The sequence below is a fragment of the Chiloscyllium punctatum genome, chromosome 5, assembly GCF_047496795.1.
Source record: "Chiloscyllium punctatum isolate Juve2018m chromosome 5, sChiPun1.3, whole genome shotgun sequence".
In the NCBI taxonomy this organism is placed as follows: domain Eukaryota; kingdom Metazoa; phylum Chordata; class Chondrichthyes; order Orectolobiformes; family Hemiscylliidae; genus Chiloscyllium; species Chiloscyllium punctatum.
The window spans coordinates 121,549,192-121,575,632 of NC_092743.1; the positions used below are offsets into that span (position 1 = coordinate 121,549,192).

General features: G+C 41.3%; 1 protein-coding gene across 1 annotated transcript in view; it reads left to right on the forward strand.

Annotated features, from left to right (window-relative positions):
- Positions 1 to 5,352: 5,352 nt before the first annotated feature.
- The window catches only part of csmd3b (CUB and Sushi multiple domains 3b), a 1,933,688-nt gene continuing 1,912,599 nt past the window's right edge, over positions 5,353 to 26,441 (forward strand). The window contains exon 1 of the mRNA XM_072571243.1: positions 5,353 to 5,636. Coding sequence (XP_072427344.1) covers positions 5,456 to 5,636 — 181 coding nt within the window. The 5' untranslated portion in view covers positions 5,353 to 5,455. The remainder of the gene's footprint in view (positions 5,637 to 26,441) is intronic.

Consider the following 26,441-nt stretch of genomic DNA (forward strand, 5'->3'; position numbering starts at 1 on the left):
CCAGCACCACTAATCCAGAAACTGGTTTCCAGCATCTGCAGTCATTGTTTTTACCTGCATAAATTTGCTGTCTATTCTAATCCAATTTTCAACATCTGTCCATAACCTTGCTGGCTACAACAATTCATATAAATATCCAAGTTTATTTTAAATATCTCAAGGGTTTCTTCCTCAAACACCAAACAGGATAGTGAATTCCAGACACCGATCAACCTCTAGATGAAAACATGTTTCCTCATGTCCCCTCTAATCATTCTAATTATCACCTTGAATCTGTGCCACCCAGTAATTCACCTCTCTGTTAAAGAAACTGGTCTTCTCTGTGAACTGCATTCAAATGCCTAATTATTTTATGTTACTCAATGAAGTCACCCCAAAGACACCATTGTTCTGAGGAAAGCAATCCTTGCTTAACCAAAACGAAACACTGAAATTGCTGGAAAACCTCAGGTCTGGCAGCATCTGTGGAGAGAAATCAGAGTTAATGTTTCAGGTTGAGTCACCTTGCCTAACCAATCTTTCCTTACAACTGCAAATCCATGACAACACACAAGTACATCTCATCTGTACTCATTCAAAAGCAATATGTCCTTCCTTTAAAATAGTGATCAGAACTGTATACAACTCCAACTGTGTCCTAAGCAGAGTCTTATGTGTCTGCTCTTGTATTCAATGCTTTGTTCAACAAAGGAAAATATTACATATGTCCACCACCTATCTTACCACCCTGCCACCTTCAAGATACTGTGGACATGCATTCCACGTTCTCTCTAATCTTTTTCAGGACCCTCCTAATTCAAAAAAAAACAAACTACTTGTTGGGCCTAAGATGTAATATTGTGTCCAATTCTGGAAAGATGTAAAGTCCTTGGGTGCAGAGCAGATGTGGTGGAATGACACCAAGATGAGGCATTGAAGTAATGTGGAGAGACCAGAGAAGCTGATTGTGCACCCTAAAGCATAACAGGTAAAGAGGAGATTGAATTGAATTTCTGCTTTGGATGCATATTGCATGTGGATGCATATTGCACCCAAAATTGCACTATTTTGGAAAAGATTCTCTCCAGTTTTCCTGGAAGCTCATTTGCATATCACTTAGTAGAACAACTGCGCAGCGAAGGTTCAGTAATTCGGTGATAAAAAAAACCACCTGGATCGGTGTATGATGAGGAAGGGCTGAGAGGGATATGGGCCAACTGTTGGCAAATGGGATTAGATTGATTTAGGATATCCGGTCGGCATGGATGAGTTGAACTGACGGGTCTGTTTGCATGCTGTGCATCTCTATGACTCTAATTCTGTAACTATTTTGGTTTAACAAACCCTTGGTGCATTTAGATGTGACTTGTTGCTGAGCCGTTTGTCAATAAATAGTAATAAATTACTTTTTTGAAAAATGCGGAAACATTTGTTCGTTATATTTGGATACAGCAGGATGTTCACTTTATTGTGCAACTTTAAAAATTCTGACCTTGAACCCCTCCAGAAGGGAGGAGTTTTATTAGATCACTTGAAAGCCGGCAAACTTTTGCAAAGAAACGACATACTCAATGGTGGTTAGTTCATCCCGGGAGTTCGGGTCAGCTTTCCTCATAGGATAATATTGCATTTTGTATGCACACAAAGATTGCAGGAACCCAATTTGTCCCGTATGTTTCTTGAAATGCTAGAATTTCTTGACTTGACTTCGCCGATTCGGAGTTTTTGTTTCCGAATACGGCGAGTGGAACCCCCAGATCGATGTGTTTAAAATTTTGAAAGGTCTTTTGAAATGTCAGGGAGATTGTTGTCACTGCCGAAGGGGTCTGTAACCGATCAGGCATGAGTTTAAGATAATTGACAAAAGATGAGGGGCAGATGCATTTGTTTAGGTTCAAACGTAAATTTCAAAATGGGAAACTTACGTTTCAAACGGAAATATTACAGGGTGAAACAGCAAGGGGAGTGATGAATAACTCTTTCTCGAGTTGATCTGAATATCTGCAGGATTCCAAAAGCGAGAGGGGAAGGAACATGAGGCTGATGTCACAACCGAGAGGAGTGTGTGTGTTAACGAGAGTTTGGAGACACCGGCTTTTCAGTTTTGGAAATGTTAGTCATAGAAAGGGTGTAAAATAAATCTGGAAAATTAGATCAAAATAAATCTCAGTAGGACAAGGTTGCACAAGTTCAAAAGACAATTTCAAGTCTTGTTACAAGATGTTCATCACACTAAGCGCAATCAATATGTTCAGTGGATTCCCACGTTGGGTGATAGAGGCGAAACCACTGGGATCGTTAAAGTACAGCTGCAAGCTCTGATAAAAGGATATTAGATCTGTTTACCGCATAGATGAATTTGCATGGGCATTTTCTGCATTGAAACCTGCAATTTGGAGCTTTGTGCAGTTCGGTAAGATTGCTCAATTCATGCGGAGCCTCTAATGAGTGAGTGTCCCGAAGAAGAAAATTAATTTATTTCCAAACACAACGATGAGAAAATGTACATTTCCAACATGCATTTATCCTGCTTCCGGGAAGCCACTGTGCTGAACAGCGGCGCTTCTGGTCAATCCGTGAATCGCAGCGCAATGCCCAGTCAGGCATGTTACCATCAGAAGATATTCACGTGATGGACAACAGTTTTCAACAATTCAAAATCGATATAATTTACTTTTGTTTCATAACGCATCGATATTATAAAAATAGCCTACATGGAATATATATTGGTAATGCTTTGAGGGCCCGTGTTCAACTAATGTTGCCAGCATCGACATTTCAATTAATTAACATGTGGCTTCTTCATCTGGTTTCGTTACGAGTTATACATCATGCAGAAAAATATGTTTAATTAAAAGACTCGTGTAATTGCGCATATTCATCACGAAAAGTCTACATTGTCACCTCATTCCTTAGAAATTTGAGATAATAATACGCCTATCGCTGCATATTTTTATCCTGCATTCTGTCCAATTAATCTATTTCTGAGCTAATAAATATTAATAACAAATAAATGACTTCGTCACTTATTTAAGTGAGGGATAAGGCTGGTTATGTGTGCGGGTCTGGGAAGGATTTATACTCAAGGGAAAACCACGGGGGAAAAGAAGTAAAGGTGCGTTTGAGCGAGTAATGAATAAATTCAGGCGATGTGCGGAAAGAGACCGGTCTGACAGACAACAGGATGGGGAAATAGGAACAGGTGTCGTGAAAGGCAGATACGTGGACTCAGTATAGTGAGCGAGGAGGGGGAGAAGGAAAGGATAGACAGAGAGCGAAGAGGTGGGGTAGAAGGGTATAGACAGAGAGCGCGGGGGGTGGGGGAGTGTAGAGGATAGGCAGAGCGAGGGGTGGGTGAAGAGGATAGGCAGAGCAAGGACGGGGAGTCAGATTGTAACAGTGAGATATGTTAGCTGTGTTGACGTGCTGCTTAAAGATAACTATAAAACTAGCTCCAGGCATGTATTTGATATGCGCATCGCAGGATGCGTTAACAGAACAATCATGTTTACCAACAGTGATTATATATTTTTTGTAGGCTTCAATCTCTTCCGTATAAATTTTCAACTGAAGCGACAGGCTAACTTAACTTTGGGAAAGGACTATATTATCTCAAGGAATGTATATAATCTGCAAACGGTTTATCTAAATTGCGTGTCAGACAAGGTTATATTGGAAAAAATATATATATTCCTGGGCCTAAATATGTCCTCACAACCACTGATCACCCCAGTCGGGAACAGAACTGATGATAATAGTCTCGTGGGGAAAGGGCGAAGCCTCAGAGTAACAGGCAGGAGATGATTGCTGGCTAGTATATCGGTTTAAGCATGCTCATTAACACATTAATCTCCAGTTATGTGCACTTGGTACTCCGTACAGCACAGTATGCTGTGGGTGAACGGGAAAAACTGGAAGGGAATCTGAGGTAGTTTGTCAAAACACTTTTTTAATGGCTTTGAAGATAGCGACTGAAACGCTCGTGATAGCGGATTCAATCGGAACTTTCTCAGAAGAGGAGTTCTTTAAAGGGATAGGTCAGAGGAGGCGAAAGGGACAGATGAGAGAGCTGTTCACAGGGATTCTGGGTCTACTAGCCTGATTCTCTATGTACCAGCATCCTGTGATTAACAATCACCAGCCGCAAACGTTTGCCTCCAAAGCTACTTATAGCAAATCGCTTCTGCAGCATTGCTTTTTTTTGCCTGAACTATTTTTATTAAATATTTCAAATGCATGACAAATCAGACTTTAGACCTACCTATTTTCACAACTCAAATCCATTACCAGAACTTGTTGGCGATATATCGCCCCCACCCAAAGTGAAGGCTTTTACAAAGCACACAAAGCGTAAGTGGGTAAAATGATTGCATTATTCGCTAACTGCTTATTTCCCAGGCAGATCCTTGTGTGCGTGCGTGTATGTGTGTGAAGGATATTACAGCGGGAAATCTATGAATCAGCTCTGAGCCGTGTCTCAACACAAGGATTTGCTATCAGGTCATCGCTTCACAGCCTGTAGGTGGCACAAGTGTTCTTCTGCTGAACTCCTTTAACCCATTCCGGGAATTCAGAATGAAACCTCGAGCGCCACCGAATCAACATGATCAACATGGAATGGGCATCGCGCGATCATATTCTTGCCAAGTGCAAGAAGCAGTGATAACACACACTGAAAACAGGGAAGGGGGTGTTGACTGCAAGACTCCGTTGGTGATTGCCCCTTTCTGCCACAGTGAACTTAAATCCCCACCCCCCCTCCATAGCAGGGAAACCTCGAAACTGACATGCATGTCATCTCGATACTGGTTTAACCCAATGTATTTATAAATGATCTCCAAACACTACATTGTGATGGACAGATAGCCTCCCTCCTATTTTGCTGTTTACCGACCACGCAATTTTCGGCGGAGAGAATTCATGTGACCCCCCCCCCCCTCAACCGTAGCACCTAATTTCCGGGTGATACATCAATTGTATCTGCCTCTTCTTTGTGGCTTGAGACACGGCGTGTTGGCAATATCGATCCGCAGAGTGTATGAATTTTAAACATTTCTCTTTCTGACGTTGCCGCTTTCAAGTTAAATGTTTAATTACACGCCATTATTCGTGTCCTCCCCATCTACCATCACTCTCTCCTCCCCTCCCCCCCCCCTCTTATTTCTTCTGGGGGGGGGGGGATATTCTCTAAGAGTTGGCTGGCTACCAGCAGTGGGTATTTTCTCGCGCTCTCTCTCTCTCTCTCTCTCTCCCCCTCTTTAGTGCACTTTCGGATTTAGACAGGCAAGGCAAGTGGGAAGGAGCCTGGAGTTTGTGCCCCCGTTGGTTGAGATGGTTGAGTCCTCGTTCAAGGTTGCTGTGGTATCCCAGAAACACATTCACTCGCAGTAGTGTTCGGGTGCCGCGGACCAAGAAGCAAAAGCTGGTCGGCGACACACACGCTACACACATCAGACACAGCCAGATCAGCACCAGGATGAAATCGACCTGCAAAATACAGGGGGTTTCGACTGAGGGCTCGCTGACATCCATTTCTCGAGCGGGATGCTGTAAATGCTGCAGGCACGGACTCTCTTTCCTCGGGAAGGCGATGGGCTCGAAAAGTGGAGTTATATTTTCCTACCTTGTCTTTTTATTTACCATCACATGTGTGGAAGGTAGGTTTTGGCTTATCCCCCCCCCCCCCCCAATATCTTAGCCCTCAAGCACAAGAGGGACAAGAGAACCACCTGCACGGAATAATAAGGGAAAATAGAAGGGTTGCAGAGCGATTGGTCTTATTTGAGATGCCGGGAAACTGACAGAATGCATTGGACTTGCCGGGGTTGGCGTTCAATGCAGTAATCGAGCTTAGGCTCAATAAATATTCTTGCAGAATGCTCAATAGGATACGTGAGTTGCCTGATATATCCCTTAACTGTTTGAATTTCGTGCAGTCGGTGATCATAATCCGGCTAAGACGGGTTGAGAAGAAGGCTCGGGGATTTCCTGGGTTAAAATGTTTAATGACCGTTTACAGTGGAGCTGCTTAATTTGCACCGTTTAATTACTGACGCGTGTGACATCCAATTTGGGAACTGGCGAAAAGGGGCTGCTGAGCTTTCGGTCAGGTTTTGTTTTCGCACAATGCTCCACTTTTAAGGTCGAAAGATGCAGCAGGAGATGCTGTAGGTGTTTTATGCACGGGGGCTGTCTTATAGCAATCGAACAGGATTCGTATACCAGTGCTTAAACCTTATTAATGAGACGTCTTCAGATCTCCTTTCAGCCCGTCGAGCGGGACTGATACAAGCGTAAGGTGTCATGTGTTAATGGAACAAGATGAGAAATCACTGAAGGGAGTCTTATAAAGTCTAGTCCTGAAACACAGACTGTGCTCTGGGGAGTTAGTTGCTCAGTATACATGTGCATGTTCCAGAGATTGAAAGCTGCTCCGTTTAACGTCCCCACAGCTGATTGTTCTCTTCAAATTCTGATTTTGTTGTTACAACGGACAGAGATCGCCAGTTTTTTTTTCAAGAACGAGAAAACTTTGCTTCTTTCTAAATATTAATTTGCGAGGTCCCCCGTTCTATATTTCATTCAGTTCCCATCCTTTAAAGTGGAAGCAACAGTGGCGGAAATGACAAATGGATCGCTCGGGTTTTTTTTTAAATTGAGTTTCCTGCTGCACCGCAGAAATTCCGCTGTCTCTCTCCCCCCCCCCCCCCCAATTGTATCTGGAACATTCAGTAATTCCCGGGTCACTTTTCAGGTGTCATATAACGTGGACCGATTCGAGGCTTTTTTTTTAATATTAAAAAGGCACGTTCTCCTTTGCTTGGGGTTGATTCTTTCTTTCCCTCCCTCTCTCTCTCTCTCCCCTGGCACAAGGGGCATCGGCTTGAATTGGATTCAAGTTGCTTCTGTATATAAAGCGAGTTATTGTCAGCCCTGCAGCTGGCTCTCGCAATGAATAAAAGCAGCATCTTCGCCTTTCATTGGCGACCCGCGTTTCAGCCTGGCGCTTGGGAACCGGGGAGGATAGGTGGGTGGCGACGTGGGTAGTTTATGAAATTATTGCAGCACATTCCGACATAACCTTCTGCATATTCACCATGTTGGGACTGAACTTTCAGACCCATAGTTTTATTATGGATCAAGGGGAGGGAGGGAGGGGTGGCCCTGCTGTCTCCCATTCAGAACGACCGTATTCTGTGTAATCAATGTTATGTACTGGACTTGGTAATTGGAAATGTTAGATGGGATGAAGGCATATTGGAGGCTTGACGTGTGAAATTCCATGCGCGAGGTTTCAATTACTTGTTTAAGGTGAAAGAAATCTGCAATGATGCAACTTACATACCACAGTTTTCAAGCCGCAAGTTAAGCATTTGAGCATAATCAGCCGTTGATGGAGATGTGTGTGTCTAGTGGTGTGTGAGCCTGAGACAGGGATAGGATTACACTGGAACACTCTTACTTGTGTAGAGAAAAGCTGAATCGGCATGGCGACAGAATTAAAACAAAGATGTTAACACCTCGCTAACGTTCCTGGGGATTGTCAGGGGAGCCTCCATCGCCCGCCATTTCGAGTCTAATTGACGACGACCCCTAATCGCTTTGAGACAAGGACTGGTGTGACATTATTCTTGCACAGCCCCCTTCTAAGTTTGGCGTGGTGGAAGAAGCTGTGCACAGTATGGGCTGTTCGCTCGGAGGCGGCATCCCTGAGACCTGAACCACGCTCTCGCCCCCGGGTGACTCAGGGTCGCCCCCGATGCACAATCACTGACCGTCCACCTCGTGTGCCGCTTCCAGCAGAGTGCTTTCTGTCTGCAGCCAGCCCTAACAGCACTCAGGAGCATGGAATCTACCCGGGATTCAGTCCGCCTTGAACATGAATGTTGCAGTTTGGAGGAAAGTTGATGCAGGGTCAGTTTCCATCAGACACTGGTTGGGGGTGGATTGCTTCATGCCGTTCCTGTTAAGTCACACACTCCCTGGAATGATTTGAAGTTTGTGACCTTCTGACTTATTTCCTCCTCCCCCCCCCTCCCTCATTACGTCGCGGCTCTTTTAACACGTGCACACAGCCCCAGACTTGACACTCACCAACATCGACACAAACTCCAACCACACATACAAACCCATGCACACGCAAATTCTGGGAAGGGCCGCCCTGCACCTTAGGTCTAATGGTTACAAAGCACAGGTGCAAACTTTCATAGCTCCAGCTGACATGAAAATGTTTCCAATTAAAACCATAAATCTCAAAACCATGGATAAGTGCATCTATGCATATAGCCATTGGTAAGGCCAATTAGAAGGGGGGCGTGGAGAAAATATGATGGCCATGCTGTAATTTGTATAACTGAAGTGTAAAACTGCGTTACTCTAGGCAGTAAAGGAGAAAAAAAAATAGATTTCTGTGATCCTGGGTGTGGTGTGTTGGGAATTCACCGTCTAAGGTTATTCCCGTATAATCGGGGTTAGCGACTTGCGGCCACTGTTTTAGACAAAGTTTCGAAGCTTGGGGATTCCATTCAGGTACAACAGGATATGTGTGTGCTCCTGCCATGCCCATTCTCTGTCCTCAATTCTGTTCACTAATGCGATCATGGCGTTGCCACAGTGATTGCATAATTTCATATTTTCGCCTCTCCAGTGAGGTTCGGAACTACAGCTTTATTTTTTCCCTCTGAACAGCTCAACCGCTTTTTTTTAAAATGTAGCACGTCAAATCAACTTTGCATGTAACCTGTTCGAATAAATCTCCACCATGAACTGGGCATTCCTGGAGACTGGGCACTGCGTTTGCCACCGTGGGAAGTGTTTTGGACGGTTCCAGTGAGAGTTGAGAAGTTGACAGTCAAACGCACGGAGATGGGGGCTGCCTCCCGTATTATTGCGCAATACTCGCGGTCTTCAATTGATTTCCACCCAGCACCTCCACTTTGAAAATTGGATTGATAACTTCGACAAATGCTCTACCCACAAACCAACACCCCACCCCCCGCCCCCTTCCCCGGGACGAGAGGGATCTATAAAGGGAGACGGTGGGTGGGAAAGATTGGCTCCAACGGGAGAGGTATTATCCTCACACTGGGCAACAGGACCATATTCTCTGTTGACAGGGTTAACATATCCAGCTGTTGGTGGCCGGCTTCAAATTACCGGGCAGCTCCCAGCCCACTGCAGTCATTAGCACTCTAACCAAAAGATTCAAGATCTGTCTTCTCGTCATCGTTGCGAATGCTGTGTTATTTTTCTCTCTAAAGCAGTCAGCTGCAAGCTACAAAACTGCCCACCCTCCCCCTTTTATTTTCACAATTCATCACAACACCTTTTTATTTCACAACCGTTCACTTTCCGGTACCTCGGCTGAGTTCAGCAGCTCACCTGGCGAATCTCTGTGGAACAAGTCTGTGTGCAGACGGAAGGGGGAGGGGAGAGAGAGAGAGAGAGAGAGACAAGCATACCGAGGAGGATACTTGCATGCACTGTATACCAGTGATTCTCGTTAATAGCGTACAGCTTCCACCATCTCCAACGGTATGGGGGATCTGGAGTCTATCACAGCGCCTTCCTATTACCAGTTAATCTCCTGAAATCAGATTTTCCGCCATTGCAATCGTTTCTCTGTATCATAAACATGCCCTACAGTCTGGTGGGTGTGTTGGATGGGAGACAAGCCTGAAAGGAGTCATGTTTGTTTGTTTGTTTGTGTGTGGAGAGAAAGAGGACTGGGAAGTTTGACCATCTCGTGAGTACCCTACAATGTTATTCAACGATATACCCGAAATCACATGCAACAATGGAGAAATTGCTTGTATATGGATGACAGTTTACTGGTAGATGATCGACAAATATACACTGTATATCGCCTCCCAGGTTGTTGCTTTAAAAAAAATACACTTTTAGGTCAAATCAATCATTAGAAAACAGTGGCATAATCGCTCTTTTCAAATCGCCTGAATTTGTATTTACACTCTATCCCTCACAACCCTGTCTTCCAGCAATAATTCTCTATCTGCTTTCACGGTAAACACTGGCTCAACGGTGTTTTCTTTTAAAAAAATAAAATCCTGTAGGTTTCCTGGATAAACGTTTTTGTTTTCATGTTGTTGTTCTGGAATTTTGTGTAAATAATTAATTTTCCAAAGTTGTCCTGGAGCTGAACACATGTAAATGGTTGAAATGGACAAGGAGACAGTGAGGTCTGCAGATGTTGGAGATCAGAGTCGAGGGTGTGTTGCTGGAAAAGCACAGCCGGTCCGGCAGCATCCGAGGAGCAGGAGAATCGACGTTTCGAGTGGGATTTTTTCATCAGGTGAAGGCCCGAAACGTCGATTTTTCCTGCTCCTCGGATGCTGCCTGACCTGCTGTGCTTTTCCAGCAACATACTCTCGACATGTAAATAGTTGACGATCAGGTATTTTTCGTGTTATTCTCTTAGGTTGCATTTTTTGAAAACCCTTCCCAGTGTACTCTGACCTTTCTTCCTAATAAAGTGGACCCAACTGCTATGCTTTAAAAGTATAATACACCACTCCACCGAGTGAAGCAAATATTGCCGCTTCACTTTTTGGTACAAATGATTGTTTAGGGAACATACACATTTTTGGTTCAAAGGAAAACAGACCTGGTCCGGTATTTGGCCTTTTGGGATCCCAGAACCGTTCAAATCGCTTCATATCCTACTTAGTACGAATAAGAGATCTCAATGTTGGCCTCAGTTCCTGTCCTCTCCAGCTGATGGGACAAACCTACAGATCTGACAAGTTCAATGTCTTTCAATGAGGGGCTGCCTGACGATATTTACTTCGGGTCAGGCAGCATCCATGGAGAGAGAGGGCAAGCTAGTGTTTTGAGTTGAGATACCTCTTCTCATCTAGACTCGAAACTTTAGCTTGCTTTCTCACAGTGGATACTGCCTGACCCGCTGTGATCTCCAACATTTATTTGATTTCAATATAGCTTCCAGCATCTGCAGTAATTTGCTCCCGTAAGTAGATCCTTCAACTGGGAATGAAAACGAGGGAATTAGTTATCTATTTTCCTTTTTTCTTCCTTTCCAACCTGCTTCCTTGCTATCTTCAAGCTATACTTTAACTGGACCCGTGAGGATAAACGAGTTACATTGTAATCCATGGTTGACTTATTGATGGTCTAAATTGCAACTCGAAGAGCCTATTATTACTGCTACCAGCCGTGATCATTACTTATAACTGTAAATCCAGTCTCTATCCATTCACTACAGACATTAGAGTCAGACTAATCAAAATGAATTACATCTTAACATAAAATATTCATGGTTAAGGAATGTTTGTGACGATTTATACAGATAGTGGTTGATTTTGAGTGCATATGTTTTTTAATGTCTCACTATATCTTGATAGGGAGGGGCTAGTGAATTTAATGGAGCTTGTGCAGTTGGCAACAGTGGCATTAGGCTGGAGCTGTAATTTCAAATTCCCAGTGGTTGAGATTCCGAGATTAAGCCAGCAGCAAGTTTGAGGCAGGCCAGGCCTTGTATCCTTTAGTAGGTTCCAACTTGCAAACATTTGCATGCCCAGAATACTTACTAACAACATTTTAAAATTACATAGCTTCAAGACGAAGTCATACAAGAACCTTCATGGTACCCAATTCAGGTCAATTTATAAGCAGTGGATAACAGTTAATGTGGTACTTTTCAGTCTGAAGTCAACTGTTTTCCTCATTGAAGTCCACGACACAAAGAGGGAAGCAGGAGATTGGCAAGTTGCATGGAGGCTCCGGAGTAGCAATGGTGATTCAGGAGTGTGGGCATGGAAGAGTGGAAGAAGGAAGGACCTGGCATCTTGTATATATTAGGGGTGATGGGAACAGTTGATCAAAGGGAAGGAAATAAGAGACCTAAGGGGTTGTATCAGTCCTGCCCAGTGCAAGGTGCAGTCTGGCAAAATCATTCCAGGGCTTTGAGTTCACCTACAACATTTCAATTATCCCCCACTGAGATTTCTCTTTATAAACTTGACACTGTGTTGAGGGGAGTGGCAGATGAACTGGCAAGTTTAGCCAAGTCTCACAGGATGAGGAATACAGCAGTGGTTGCTAACATAAACACTCAATAAAGAGTGAATACAGAAATGCGGCATTATTTCTTCTACCATTAATAAAAAGTCTCCAATTCCCCTTAAATGCATGCCAATCCTAGGCATGTCAGTACATTTAGCTCGCTGACTAAACTTGTCTTAATATATATCGATGATGCACACACATGATCAACAAAGAAGGAATAGGAATAGGCCATTCACCCCTTTACACCTGCTCTGCCATTTATGAGGATCATAGCTGATCTGATTGTAATCTCAGATCGACATCCCTGCATCTCCACCTCTGCTTTGAAAGTAGTAAAAGATGTGGCTGTACCACCTTTTCAGCAAGAAAAGTTGAAAAGATTAACAACTAACAATCTTGTATTCTGCATAAAAATGGATTAATTATGTAAGGAGTCTATATTGGGTGTTGTTCTTTGAGAAAACAAATGTGCATGATCCCTGTTTTTCTCTGTTTTCAATGGATGACCCCCTTATTTTTAAAACAAGGTCAAGATGGTCCCATTAGTAGGAACATCCTCTTCACATCCACCTCGTCAAATGTTATATACAATTCACATATGAAAAAAATAAAGCCAATGTAATGTGAAATATTTAGAAGTGAAATTTAAATTTGTAAAAAAATCTGTTACCTTTATGAGTCCAATTAGTATTACATTAATGATAAAAGTATTGCGTGGGAAAGTTTGCATCATTGTAAGCTTATGGCAGGTTCACCACTAAAATGTCCTTCTGCCACATGGTTGTATGTGTCTCTTGTCCATGGTGTTGACATTTAAAATTTTAATTGCAAATATTTGGGAACCATTAAAAAGCAAGAGAGTATGAGAGGTGCCAATTCCATGTTCTGCCTTTAGAAATGGTATGTCACAGTCATAATTTCTGTTCATTGGTGCATCCACCAACTCCCTATAGGAATAAATATATTTGGAACCATATTTCTAAATATTTATCTGCATCCATAATTTCCTCCATGACCCCATCCTATTCTATATCTATAGTTTTTCCATTAGCATACTGGTGGATGTTGGTGATTCATTAAATTATCTCTGGTTGCCTGTTCCATTGCCTTCCTTCATTACTTTCAATGGCAGAAGCTTTAATTATCTGAACCTCACTGTTTGGAACCTCTCCCCCATTCTCCCACACCCCTTTATTTCCTGCTAACTTTCTTCTGAAAGCATAAACCTTTGAATCACCTTTCCTATAGCTAATGTGTCTGCTCCTAATTTTTGCAAATTTTTTGCTTTCATTGCACTTTTTAATCAATAAAATGAGGAAATACTTCTTCGTTATGAATTTAGTTAATGATAAAGTCAAGTAAAGCTTGGAGAAGGAAATTGGCAGCAGTTTAGCATTAGGATTAGAATGTTGGTGTGGGGAACTGACAGAAATGTTTAGGACTGGAGAAAATGCTTTGTATTGCTGGAATGTATATCAAAGGAACGATATTGCATTTTCTATTGCATTTCTGTCTTAGAACAGTAACAATAAGCTATTAGAATTTAATTAAAATCGTCCAGTGACAGCATGACAATATGTGCCTTCAAAACAACATGAGCTAAAGCTCTATAGAAATAAATATTATCAAATGGATCCTCGGGCTGAAATGAAGGTATAATATTCACTGTAAGAGAGTTACAGTGAAAATTATTATCATTTCAATAGGCTCAAATCCTGTCTTAAACTGTTGCGAATTTCAAAATCCACCTCAAGCCTTTGGCAAGATTTGCAAAAGCTCAGCAGCTTATTATGTGTCATTGAGTCATAATCATAGAGATGTACAGTGTGGAAACAGACCCTTCAGTTCAACTCATCCATGCTGACGAGATATCCTCCACGAGTCTAGCCCCATTTGCCAGAATTTGCCCCATATCTCTCTAAACCGTTTCTATTCATGCACTTTTATATTTTTTAGCAAATCAAGAAATATTACCATTGACAGCAATAGATTTCTGATTGGAAGTTTTAAAAGCGATTCATACAAAATCATTGTCCTTTGTAATTTGTTATATTTGGTATATAGTATTTTGATAACTTGGCAAACTAGATTATGATAAACACAGCAAATTTCAACAGATGGCAAATGCTAGAATGTGAGATTATATGAGATTTCATTTGACATGTTCTACTTTGTGAAACATTGAAACTTTGCTATACGTGTATTTTGACATACCCGCCTCATGTCACAATTTACAGTGTCTGGAATTATCACCACGGCTAAAATGTGTTTAGGTCTTATATCTGTGGCATTTTGTTCATAAATATTATAATATTGAGATGGTATCCTATTTTAATCACTTTTAGGTGTAAACTATCTTAGCTGAAAAGATAGCATTATCACTCAGATAATGGTTCTTAATGTGAATTGTAGGATCACATGGTGGTAATTTGGAAGTGACTACAGTGTACACACAATAAAATCCGAAAGAACTGCGGATGCTTTAAATCAGAAACAAAAACAGAAGTTGCTGCAGTCTGTCCAACCGTTCTTTTCTCTTTTTGAGTTCTATCCCTACATATAGTTTACTCCTTAACCACCCCCTGCCCCCCACCCCATCATCTACATGTAAACCTACATTTTCCTAGCAACCATCAAATCTGAGGAAGGGTTGCCAGACCTGAAATGTTAACTTTGGTTTCCCTTCACAGATGCTGCCAGACTTGCTGAGGTTTTTCAGCAACTTCTGTTTTTGTATATACCACATAGTGTAGCTGACATAAATGATATGCAGGAAATTATCCTTCCTTTGCTAGTAGAAAATAAAACTACATAGAACTCAGTTTTTGCAGGTTTTTCTAAACAGTAAAGCAAAATTTGTGCATGAATAACATTTGTGCACTCCAAGGTAGATAATCATATCATTATACTTAATATACAAAAGCTTAACATGTTTGTACTAATTTTTTCATGTGTTTATCTTTATTTACATATCCTTAATCTTGTTTTTTTAAAGCTCTTAAAAGTTGTATAACACATGATAGAAGGAGTGCATTAACCATATAAATATGAGCATTAATTGATTGAAATTCATATTCTTGTTTTTATTCTTAGGTTTTAATGGGAATCCTTCTGGATTTTAAAAAAATCTGCAGTTCCCATTGAGGGATAGCTGGGAAGAAAATTATACAACTAAAATTATGCACACTGAATTTAGAAGTAGTGCAGTTTGTTTGAGAGATATATAATATTATGCATATTTCATGCCAAAAGGGCTAATTCTAACTCTTGTTTCATTTTTAACCAAATGAATAATAATACAGGAAAGTCAGTGTTAATTTGGAGTAATCTAATTTCAACATTCTGTCTTTAAAATGGAGTCAAACATCACATGGATTTCTGATTATTGGTAGAGATTTTGAGAGTGAGGTTGGGGCAGTGGGATAAGAAAATGATAGTAGATTGGTCATTTCTCCCTTAGACCTTATTGGGTCTGAGCTCCCGATTTGAGAAGCCCTCTTTTAGCCAATTAGGTTTATTCATAACTATTTTGCAGTTATGCTTTCTGTTTTTTAATTTTTCACAAAAGTGGAAATATTGGGCAACATTTACTTGGAAAACATCTAATCCAGGGAGTGATTGAATTCTGGAGGCACTTGGCAGGTGGAAGCAAATTACCAGGTTGCCACTGGTTCTGATGTTAAATTGAGGATGACAGCTCACTTCTGCAGAGCTTTTAGGCAGAGCAATGGTTGCCAGTTATGGAGGGTAACGTGAATTTCAGAGCATCAACAAATTAGCCGTGAGTTTATTGGATGCTAGATGAGGCTCGGGCTGAAATGGTCCCCTTCTGCTCCTATTTGTAGCACCTTGTATGACAGGTATAGGAGTTGAGTAAATTCACAAGGAAACTAGATGGGAAATTGAGGGAAATAAATTTGTGGGTCTCCAGGGAGAGACTGGTGGATGGGTTTGATTTGTTTGGATTTCAAACAGTCAACATTGACTTGACAGACTCATTTTGAGCTGTAATAGAGGTATTTAATAGAGGTAATTGGGGTCTTGTCCAGCAACTGAGAGTGCCCTGTATCATCTCCTTTATGGATGGGCTGACAAATGAAGTGACTTTCTTAACTGGATAGCGACAGGTTGTTTTTGAGATGAAGGGCCTGGGGATGAAAATACCCAGAGAGTATACTGGTCTGAGACCTACCGGTCAATGAAAGGCCAGCAGCTGTATTGAACAGAAGTGTCACTGGGGAGTCAATGACTACTTCCAGTACAATAATCACTATTGGCCTAGAATCATCACCTGTTGCAGGTGATTTGATGGTGGAAGGGCAGAATGGAGAGTCGAGAGGGTGTTTGCAACAAGAGTAGTGGGTGACATTCAGTGCATTCCCAATTCCTGACACTGAGTCCCTTCATCAGACAGTGACCAAGGAAGAGACCATGAGTAATCCTGCATGGGTTTGCTTATCATCCTCCCCCATATAGTGAAATCCTCCCACCATTCCATTGGTTTAACAAGAAGCAGTGGAACAAGGCCTGTAAATGAAGATTAATTGTCCCCTTAAGGGCCTCAAATACTGGTGAGATGGAATGCCACCCTATCACACACTGGAGTGGGAAGGTGAACGGCTTCTCACCAACATGATTAAAAGCTTGCCATCGCCAAAATTAGCATGGGGAAAAGCATTAAATTTGGGTGTATCATCTAATGATATTATGACTCAGTTGCTAGTTGTGCAGATAGATAAAATTAAAATGATTCCAATCTTTTTATTAAAGATTATAAGAATATGGTAACAATATTAAATGGGACAAATAGTGTTGTATTGTTTGTCCATACTCTATTAATTATTGAAGGTCTTTTGGTCTGTATCTCTAGGCCAGAATGTTCAATTCCCATGTGTAGGTGTGTCATAGTAGTTCAATTAGAATAATTTTACTATTAATCATTAATTAGCTGTTGTCTACTTTTATTTGGTGACATTAATCCAAACGTAATATTGAGTATTGAACAGGATTACCTTTAATATTTACTTCCATTTCCTGATTTACCACTATTAGAATTGAAAAATTCCTCAATACTAACAACTTAGTAACTTTTATTGGGTATGGTCAAAGCTACTACTCATCAATATTGGATGAGTATTTATACTAAGCAATCAATTGCTTTTTCTAAATGAATTAATTTTCTACACTTAATTTATAATATAAAGAAACAGTTGCTGAGGATAGGGATGAATTTTCGTTTTCAGTTCAACTAGTACATTCAGAAATTTGCTCATTATGAACATGTCAGATATTTAACTGTATGTCCAAAATTATATGTTTTCAAGTGTGTATTGAAGATGAAAATCTGCTCCAAGGTGGTGTATTGGGTAAATTATGCTGTGATTTTATCTTTATGATACACCTTGTAGTGTATCATAATGAGGTCAGCCTCCCTGGATTATATAGAATATGAGTTCCCTGATTGGGACTGTTAATCTGGTCCAAACAGGGAGCCCTGGCTGACAGATATAAACAGGAGTGTCAAAGCTTCTGTTCACTGTGAGAGCTGGCTCTGAGGGAGCTGGATCAGTGTCAAGGACTGTCCATGTGTAAGTAAAGGGTGACTTGGTGATGCTATACTAGCCTTTGTGAAGTTATTTCATATCTCAAACTTTTGAGTTTTATTTCTTTTCCCTGGATGCTGAAGATCCTGATATGAGTTTGATGTTTTAATCCCCAGTATACGTAAGTACAAAGTGATTGACATAGGCATACAACTCAGAAATTCTACCAATAGTTGATGTGGGAAGGAGAAAAAATTTGCATCAATGCAATTGGTAGTGAACTACTAAGTTTTTAATAATGCGACATGTTTGGAACAAAACTGACAAGGGTTTTATTTTCCATAAACATTCAGTCCCTTCACTCAGTAGCAACAGTTTGTACTATTTGCAGAACATTTCCAAAGATCCTTCGATAGCACCTTCCAAACTGATGACTACTTCCAATTAGAAGAACAAGGGCAGCAGATACATGGGAACGTCACGACCTGCAAGTTCCTCTCCGAGCCACTCACCATTCGGACTTGGAAATGTATCACTGTTCTTTCATTGTCGTTGGGTCAAAATCCTGGAATCCCCTCCCTAACAGTATTGTGGGTTTAACTACACCGCATAGACTGCAGCAATTCAAAAAGACAGTTCACTTCCACTTTCTCAAGGTCAACTAAGGCCTTGCAATAATTCTCATGCCTCTCAAGTGATTTTTTAAAATTGCCTTTTTTAAAAAGCACGTGTTTTATACTGACTTTCATTCAAAAGTGGTAAAATATTTCTCTTTTCTGAGACTTAGATGTTGTATATGGGGCATGAAAAACATGAGAAAGAAATCACTATTGTCATGACTGAAAACAAAATAGTAACAGTGCATGAATGAAATGAACACAGTTGCACAGATTAAATGGCATTAACCTGTAATTTTGTCTGAAAGACGTTGAATATTTGGGTAGGCAATTCTGTGAATGGTAATCCATTATGTCAGTTGACTGCCCATTTAGTGTCTGCCCAATTATTCCTACAGGAAAGTAGAAACAGCCTAAAATGAACAAGTATATTTAAATGATTTGTTAATAATTTTGTGTCATCATGCAATCCTTTCCCCATCATTTCCTTTTCAATTCCTCTTGATCCTAATTATGCACTATGACATACCAGAAAAAAGGCACATTTCAAAAGCCCAATAGGCACTTGGTAAAGATCTTCAGAAGATTTTAATGATTCTTTTTATGTTTCTGATTCTGTGTTCTTGATTGCATTTGACCACCTACATCTGTGCCCTTTGCTGTGTTGCTGTCATTTTCTCTCTCATCCAGCTCCGGCAGAGAATGCAATGAATTTGCTGCTGCAGATTCCCCTGTACACTGTTGTAGGGGGAGAAAGGGAAGTGGTCAAATGGACTGAGGCTGGTCAGGAGCTGAATAGCTGCCACCAATCAGCATTCACTGTGCGTGCTATAAAAATCAGAATGGTCAGACCTTCAGTTGCCATGTTTTTAAGAGACTAATACCTCACTGGTGAAGCCACCAATCAGTAATAGCACTTCTGCAATTTGCCTCTTCTGCAGACAGCACACCATTAGTGACTGCAAAGATTCTAGCTATCCTGTGTTTCTGTGCTTTGGGTAATTTTGAGCTTTCACAAGGGATATCATTAACATCAACCAACAGCTGTGCACAGATGCAAACAAGTCAGAAATGTAATGTTTGCTCGAACAAACTTGTTTTATTCAACCACCCTCTCCAGTGCTACTAATGTGAATCAAAACAGACCTAATAGTACCAATGAGATCGATAAAGTCTTGTGATATAATTAGCTGTATTCCAACTTCAAGCACTTAACAAATTAAAAGAGACAGTCATCTCTATTCTGAAATGTGCTACATCGCAAGATCTATGGAGATCTATGGTACATCTATGGTAGAGGCTTAACACTGATGAAAGGAAGACAGATTGCACTCTAGGACCCCAACCAAGTTCACTACCATCTGACCTCAGAAAGTATCCTTGGAGTTGTCGGGAATAGTTACAGTGCTGCAACTAAACCATCCGATAGGATGCTACAGATCTGGTTGATAGGAGGATTATGGACATCAGTCTGTCATGCCAACATAACTAAAACAAACAAATGCAGAAAACCTACCATTTACTGCATCATGTTCAACACTGTCCTCAGTACCTGTGCAAGGCTCTTCTTTGAACCACTGGACCTGTCAGTTCTGGTTCACAGGTTCTTCAGCTGAAACAGATCAATTTAATTTGTCCATTCAGCAAAACTTACTTTCTTTGGTTTTGTCCCAGCTTTTCTGGTTCTTTCATTCCCAAGCATTAGTCAATCTATTTCCTCCTGGCGCACAATCTCCCTGAAATCAGGCATGTCTTTGAGCTGTTACCTGGGATGGAGAATGTGAGTGATAGCATGTATTCTGTGGTGCAGCTAGAATCAGACACACCAGCTTGGCCTGTTTTCTGAAGAAGGAATAGACATAATAGCATGGTTTCCTTGCAAATCAGGTTGACATTTACATTTCAATATATGGAGTGACATGTGGGTTTCACAATCTGGTTCACTGGCAGTTAATGCAGGGTGCAATAATTTGACAAGCATAATGTTACAATGAACCCACAGCTGACAGATGCCCTATTACTTTGTTATCTTCTATATTCGCTATAGCTGCTTCACTCTTAGTTACTGAGAGGTCACAGGCTGCTGATCTCTTCCAGCTATTATGGGCTATATTTTCCTTGAAGCAAGAATGACAAAAAATGTAAATGCTTTTTTATTGTTCCTACAGAAGCAATAAGACCCAGCTATCAGCTTTTGGACCATAACTGTTGGGCTGAAAGACTGCAGCAGCAAGCAGTTGTATTCTTTGTGACACATTTACGGGATGAATGTATCATCATGTATGCACAATTAATGAGTAGAGGAACATGCCCAGGTGAAGGCTGGCGTATAAGGGACACATGTCATCATTGGTGATAAATTAGTTGAGCATTTTAACACATTAGTGGTGAAGTGCATTTATGTTTTAAGCACAACTAGCACAGCTACTGCATTCATAAATACTTCTGGCCCCTCTTACCTTGTCTAACCTGGCTCGGCTGGTAAATCTTTTGCCACACCCGGTATGCTGACTGATTGAATTGGCAGGCTCCTGCGACCAAAACTTCCAACTTATCAGCTGCTGCTGCTCATTTTTAGAAACTCACTTTTAAGTGGATTTCTTGCAGAGCCAAACCAACAAAGCACATCTCAGGGTCCGCGATGAGGACGGTTCCACAATCTAAAAGCGATTCTCACTGAATGTTTGTGTCCAGAAGTGCAATGATTTCATCCAAAGGGGACTTTGGCCACAACATTGGACCACCACTGAAAAAAGGGGGAAGCTTGGAAGGCAATCTGCTGTGAACCCATGGCTATCAGATGCGGTCAGCTCACAAATTTCATGCTACCTTTATTGACACAATTCCAGTGTGCATGAGTAGTAACAATGCAATGGCTGCATGGTGAAACCATTAAGAGGCCAGAGTTTGAGTTGAAGATAGCTTGCTTGAGTTGAGTCTGAAAGGAGAGTTGCAATATGCTGCTAACTCCTTGTATGCAAACATTCACCTTCATGTGGCCAGTCTTGCTCCAGAATCTTGTGCACATGCTACATAACCTCCTTGGAGACAAAGCTACACCATTTACTGTCAGAAACAAAAATAGAAATTGCTGGAAAAGCTCAGCAGGTCATACATTTATGAATTCCCATTGGGCATTTTTTACTCTCCACATGTCTGAAGTTATCTATTTTTTCAAATTTAACCGATTTAGGAAACTGCAATCAGGTGAACATAGCATAGGTTATGGCCTGCCCTATAAACTCTCTGGGGGCAGTTGCTATTGAGAATATTAAGTCACTTAAGTTTTAAGCTCTTGGATTTATGTTGTGGACATATCAGAGTGACTGCATCATCACCAATGAGTTTTCAAAAGAACTCTCTGGTGCGACTGTATGTTTGACTAGTTTTACATTTTGCTGCGTCCTTTCAAAAAATTATGTTCTACCTATCAAGATGATTTACTAGGAGCAGCAAGTTTAGTTTTACAATGGCATTTATTGTCACAATTGAGTCACCGAAAGATAAATAAGGTAGCCTGGAACATTAAATTTATTTCCATGCAATAAGGGAGACTTTTTTTTTAATCTAGTAGAAAAGGTAAAGTCACCATATCTTTATGACACCAGAGACTTGCTCTGTCATGTTTGAGAGACAACTGGTTTAACCTGAGGACTGTTACATCTCAGGCAAGAGGTGAGGTTGAGACAGAGTCAGTCATGGTAATCTCAGCCAGTGCAGGAATTGAAACCACACCCTGATTGGGTGGCTCAGTAGCTCAGTGGTGATTTCGCTGCTCGTTGGATGCTGCCTGAACTGCTGTGCTCTTCCAGCACCACTAATCCAGCTCAGTGGTTAATACTGCTGCTTCACAGTACCAGGGAGCCAGTGCCGATTCCACCCTCAGGCAATTGTCTGTGTGGAGGTTGTATATTCTTCCCACGTCTGTGTGGGTTTCCGCCATGCTCTGCTTTCCTTCCACAGTCCAAAGGTGTCCAGGTTAGGTGAATTGGCCATGCTAAATTGCCCATAGTGTCCAGGGATGTCAGAGTGAGGTGCGATAGCTATGGGAAATGAAGGGTTACAGGGATAGGGTGGGGTGGGTCTGGATGGGGTGCTGTTCAGAAGGTCAGTGTGGATGTCTTGGCCTGTTTCCTCACTGTAGGGATTCTATGGATTCATACTGTTGGAACCATGTTATTTCACAAACTAGCTGTCTCGCCAACTGAACTAAGTAGTAACACAAGTGAGAAAAGCAAACATAACAATAAGTCCTGAACTTAATTCAGGTATGTGTATCAAAGACACATTTATACTGTTCATAAAGTACTGCATGGAGGCATGACCCTTTGGTCCAACTTGTTCATGCTGACCAGATATCCTAAATTAATCTAGTCCCATTTGCTAGTTCTTGGCCCATATCTCTCTCAATCCTTCCGATTTATATGCCCATCTCGATACCTTTTAAATGTTGGAATTGTATCATCACTTTCTCTGGCAGTTCATTCTATGCATGCACCATCCTCTGTGTGAAAAGTTGCCCCTTTGAGGGGGTGGGGAGTGAGGAGAGAGAGGGAAAGAGACCCCACACTGCTAACTGACACAGCTGTGAATCGACACAGTTGCTGCCTTTGCTGTTTGAATTCATGTATCGCTGGGCATCGGAGTGTGTCAAGGAAAAGCTCAACAAACTGTGAAATTCACACCTGATCTTGGAGGAACCTGTTTGGGACAGGTCACAGCACTGAAACAGATAAGTGAGTAGTTTTAAGTGTAGCCTTGCTGTAAAACTACAATAGTGAGTACAGTGGCTCTTCCTTGATTGTATGTTTTATTAAAATACATCTCTTAAGTCACAAGTACTAAGTTAGCCTGGAGCAGTGTTTTGTAGAGGAATAAGACAGTGCTATTTTCTGGGTCTGTAGATTGGAAGAAGCAAAAATGGCTTTTATTAGAGTGATATGCTCTTGTTGGATGTGGGGGTTTAGGGAGAGTTTATGTGTTACTGAGGATTAAATCTGCAACAAATGCCATTGGTTGTGAATTCGATCAGATAGAATGGATAGTTGGAGCAACAGTTAGAGGCAATGAGGAATTTACAAGAGCAAGGGGGTGTAATGTATGATATTTATTGGAAAGGAGAAAAGCCACAGATATAGTCGCACAGATGGTTGACTCCAGGAAAGTTGTGAGAGGGAGGCAGGTAGTACAGGAGTCTTTTGTGGCTATCTGCATACACCTGAGTTGGAAGGGAACTAATATACAAGCAGGTAGATATAAACTCATAAGTTTGGGAGGTGTGGGAACAAGGAAATAGTGAGGAAAGATAGCAGTCTGAGACTCGTACAGCTGAAAAAAAAGTGAGTCAAAAGCCAGGGCAGGCAGGGACAAAGCAGAGGTCGGACTGATAAATTAAACGGCATTTATTTCAATGTAAGAGGCCTAACAGGGAAGGCAGATGAACTCAGGGCATGGTTAGGAACATGCGTCTGGAAAATCATAGCAATTATAGAAACGTGGCTCAAGGATGGACAGGACTGATTCCAGGAAACAAATGCTACAGGAAGGACAGAAAGGGAGGCAAGGGAGGAGGGGCAGTGGCGTTTTTGATAAGAGATAACATTACAGCTGTACTCAGGGAGGATGTTTCTGGAAATACATCCAGGGAAGTTATTTGGGTGGATCTAAGAAATAAGAAAGGGATGATCACTTTATTGGGATTTTATTATAGACCTTCTAATAGTCATCGGAAAATTGAAAAACAAATTTGTAAGGAAATTTCATTTATCTGTAAGAATAATAGGATGATCATGGTAGGGGATTTTATCTTTCAAGACATAGACAGGGACTGTCATAGTGTTAAGGGTTTAGATAGAGAGGAATTTGTTAAGTGTGCAGAAGAAAGTTTTTTGAATCAGCATGGGGAAAGAGCAAAACGTGACCTACTCTTGGGAAATAGGTCGGGGCAGGTGACTGAGGTGTCAGCAGAGGAGCACTTTGGGGCCAGTCACCACAATACTATTAGTTTTAAAATAGTGATGGAAAAGGATAGACCAGATCTAAATTTGAAGTTCGAAAGTGGAGGAAGGCTAATTTTGACTGTATTAGGCAAGAATTTTCAAAAGCTGTTTGCAGGCATATGTTTGCAGGTAAAGGGATGGCTGGAAAATGGGAAGCCTTCAGAAATGAGATTACAAGAGTCCAGAGACAGTATATTCCTATTAGGGTGATGGTTGGTGTTGGGAATGCTAGATGAATTGAGAAATTAAGGGTTTGGTTAAGAAAAAGAAGGAAGCATATGCCAGGTATCGATAGGATAGATTGAGTGAATCCTTACAGTATAAAGGCAGTAGAAGTATACTTAAGAGGGAAATCAGGAGGGCAAAAAGGGGGCATGAGATAGCTTTGGTAAATATGGTTAAGGAGCATCCAAAGGGTTTTTACAAATATGTTAAGGACAAAAAGGTAACTAGGGAGAGATTGAGCCCCTTAAGCATCAACAAGGTTGCCTATTTGTGGAGCTGCAGGAGATGGGGGAGATACTAAATAAGTATTTTGCATCAGGGCTTACTGTGGAGAGCATCATGGAAGATGTAAGAATGTAGGAAAATAGTGATATCTTGAAAAATGTCCATATTACAGAGAAGAAAGTGCTGGCTGTCTTGAAATGCATAAAGGTGGATAAATCCCCAGGACGTGATCAGGTACACCCTCGAAGTCTGTGGGAAACTAGGGAAGTGATTGCTGGGCCTCTTGCCTGTGATGTTTGTATCATCGATAGTCACATGTAAGGTGTTAGAAGACTGGAAGTTGGCGAACGTGGTACAACTATTTAAGAAAGGTGGGAAGGACAAGCCAGGGAACTATAGACTGATGATCCTGATATTGGTGGTGGGCAAGTTGTTGGAGGGAATCCTGAGGGACAGGATGTATATGTATTTGGAAAGGCCAGAACTGATTAGGGATAGTCAACATGGCTTTGTGCGTGGAAAATCATGTCTCACGAACTTGATTGAGTTTTTTGAAGAAGTAACAAAGAGGATCGATGAGGGAAGAGCGGTGGATGTGATCTATATGGACTTCAGTAAGGCATTCGACTAGGTTCCCCATGGGAGACTGGTTAGTAAGGTTTGATCTCATGGAATTCATGGGATGAGTAGCCATTTGGATACAGAAATGGCACAAAAGTAGAAGACAGAAGGTGGTGGTGGAGGTTGTTTTTCAGACTGGAGGCCTGTGACCAGTGGAGTGCCACAAGGATCGGTGCTGGGTCCACTGCTTTTCATCATTTATATAATTGATTTGGATGTGAACATATGAGGTATAGTTAGTAAGTTTGCAGATGACACTAAAATTAGAGGTGTAGTGGGCAGTGAAGAAAGTGACCTCAGATTACAATGGGCTCTTTATCATCTGTTAATGGGCTGAGCGTGGCAGATGGAATTTAATTTAGATAAATGCGAGGTGTTGCATTTTGGGAAAGCACATCTTAGCAGGACGTATACACTTAATGGTAAGGTCCTAGGGTGTGTTGCTGAACAGAGAGACCTTGGAGTGCAGGTTCATAGCTCCTTATAAGGAGAGTCTCAGGTAGATAGGATAGTGAAGAAGGCTTTTGGAATGCTTTCCTTTATTGGTCAGAGTATTGAGTATAGGAGTTGGGAGGTACAGACATTGGTTAGGCCACCTTTGCAATATTGTGTACAATTCTGGTCTCAAATCTGTCTTTCAGTTTACTTCTGAAGTAAAAATTTGAACTAAACAAAACGTTCCAGAACCCAGTTCAGAGTTTGAAGTATCTGGGTTTACTATTGCCAATCGAAACAGTTATTCCTGATATAGCAATAATATCCATAATTTGGTTCAGGGCTCATTGAAACAAGCTCAGTTGTTCTTGAACCATTTCCATTTCCTGCATGGCCTTTGTTTTTGTTATTTCATGCATTCCAAATTTAAAACTCTCTCACTTGCCTTCAAATTCCTTCGTAGTCCGCATTCTTCTGTAGCTTTCTCTCGGTTTACACCACCAAAACTCTTGCCTCTTACAAAGCTGCTTCTCTTTGCTGCACAATTTGTAGCAGTCCATTGATCCATCTCAGACACACATACTCAAACTCCTTCTCAAAACCTCTGCAATCCTTCAGCTGGCTTTATTCTTAAAGTCCACTATTTGACCAAGTGTTTAGATTCTACATCCTCCTAATTTGCCTTTATATCTTTGGTGTTCATTTCCCTCAAGCCAAAAAGCATTAAAGAGTCCCAACTAGAGGGTCTCAAT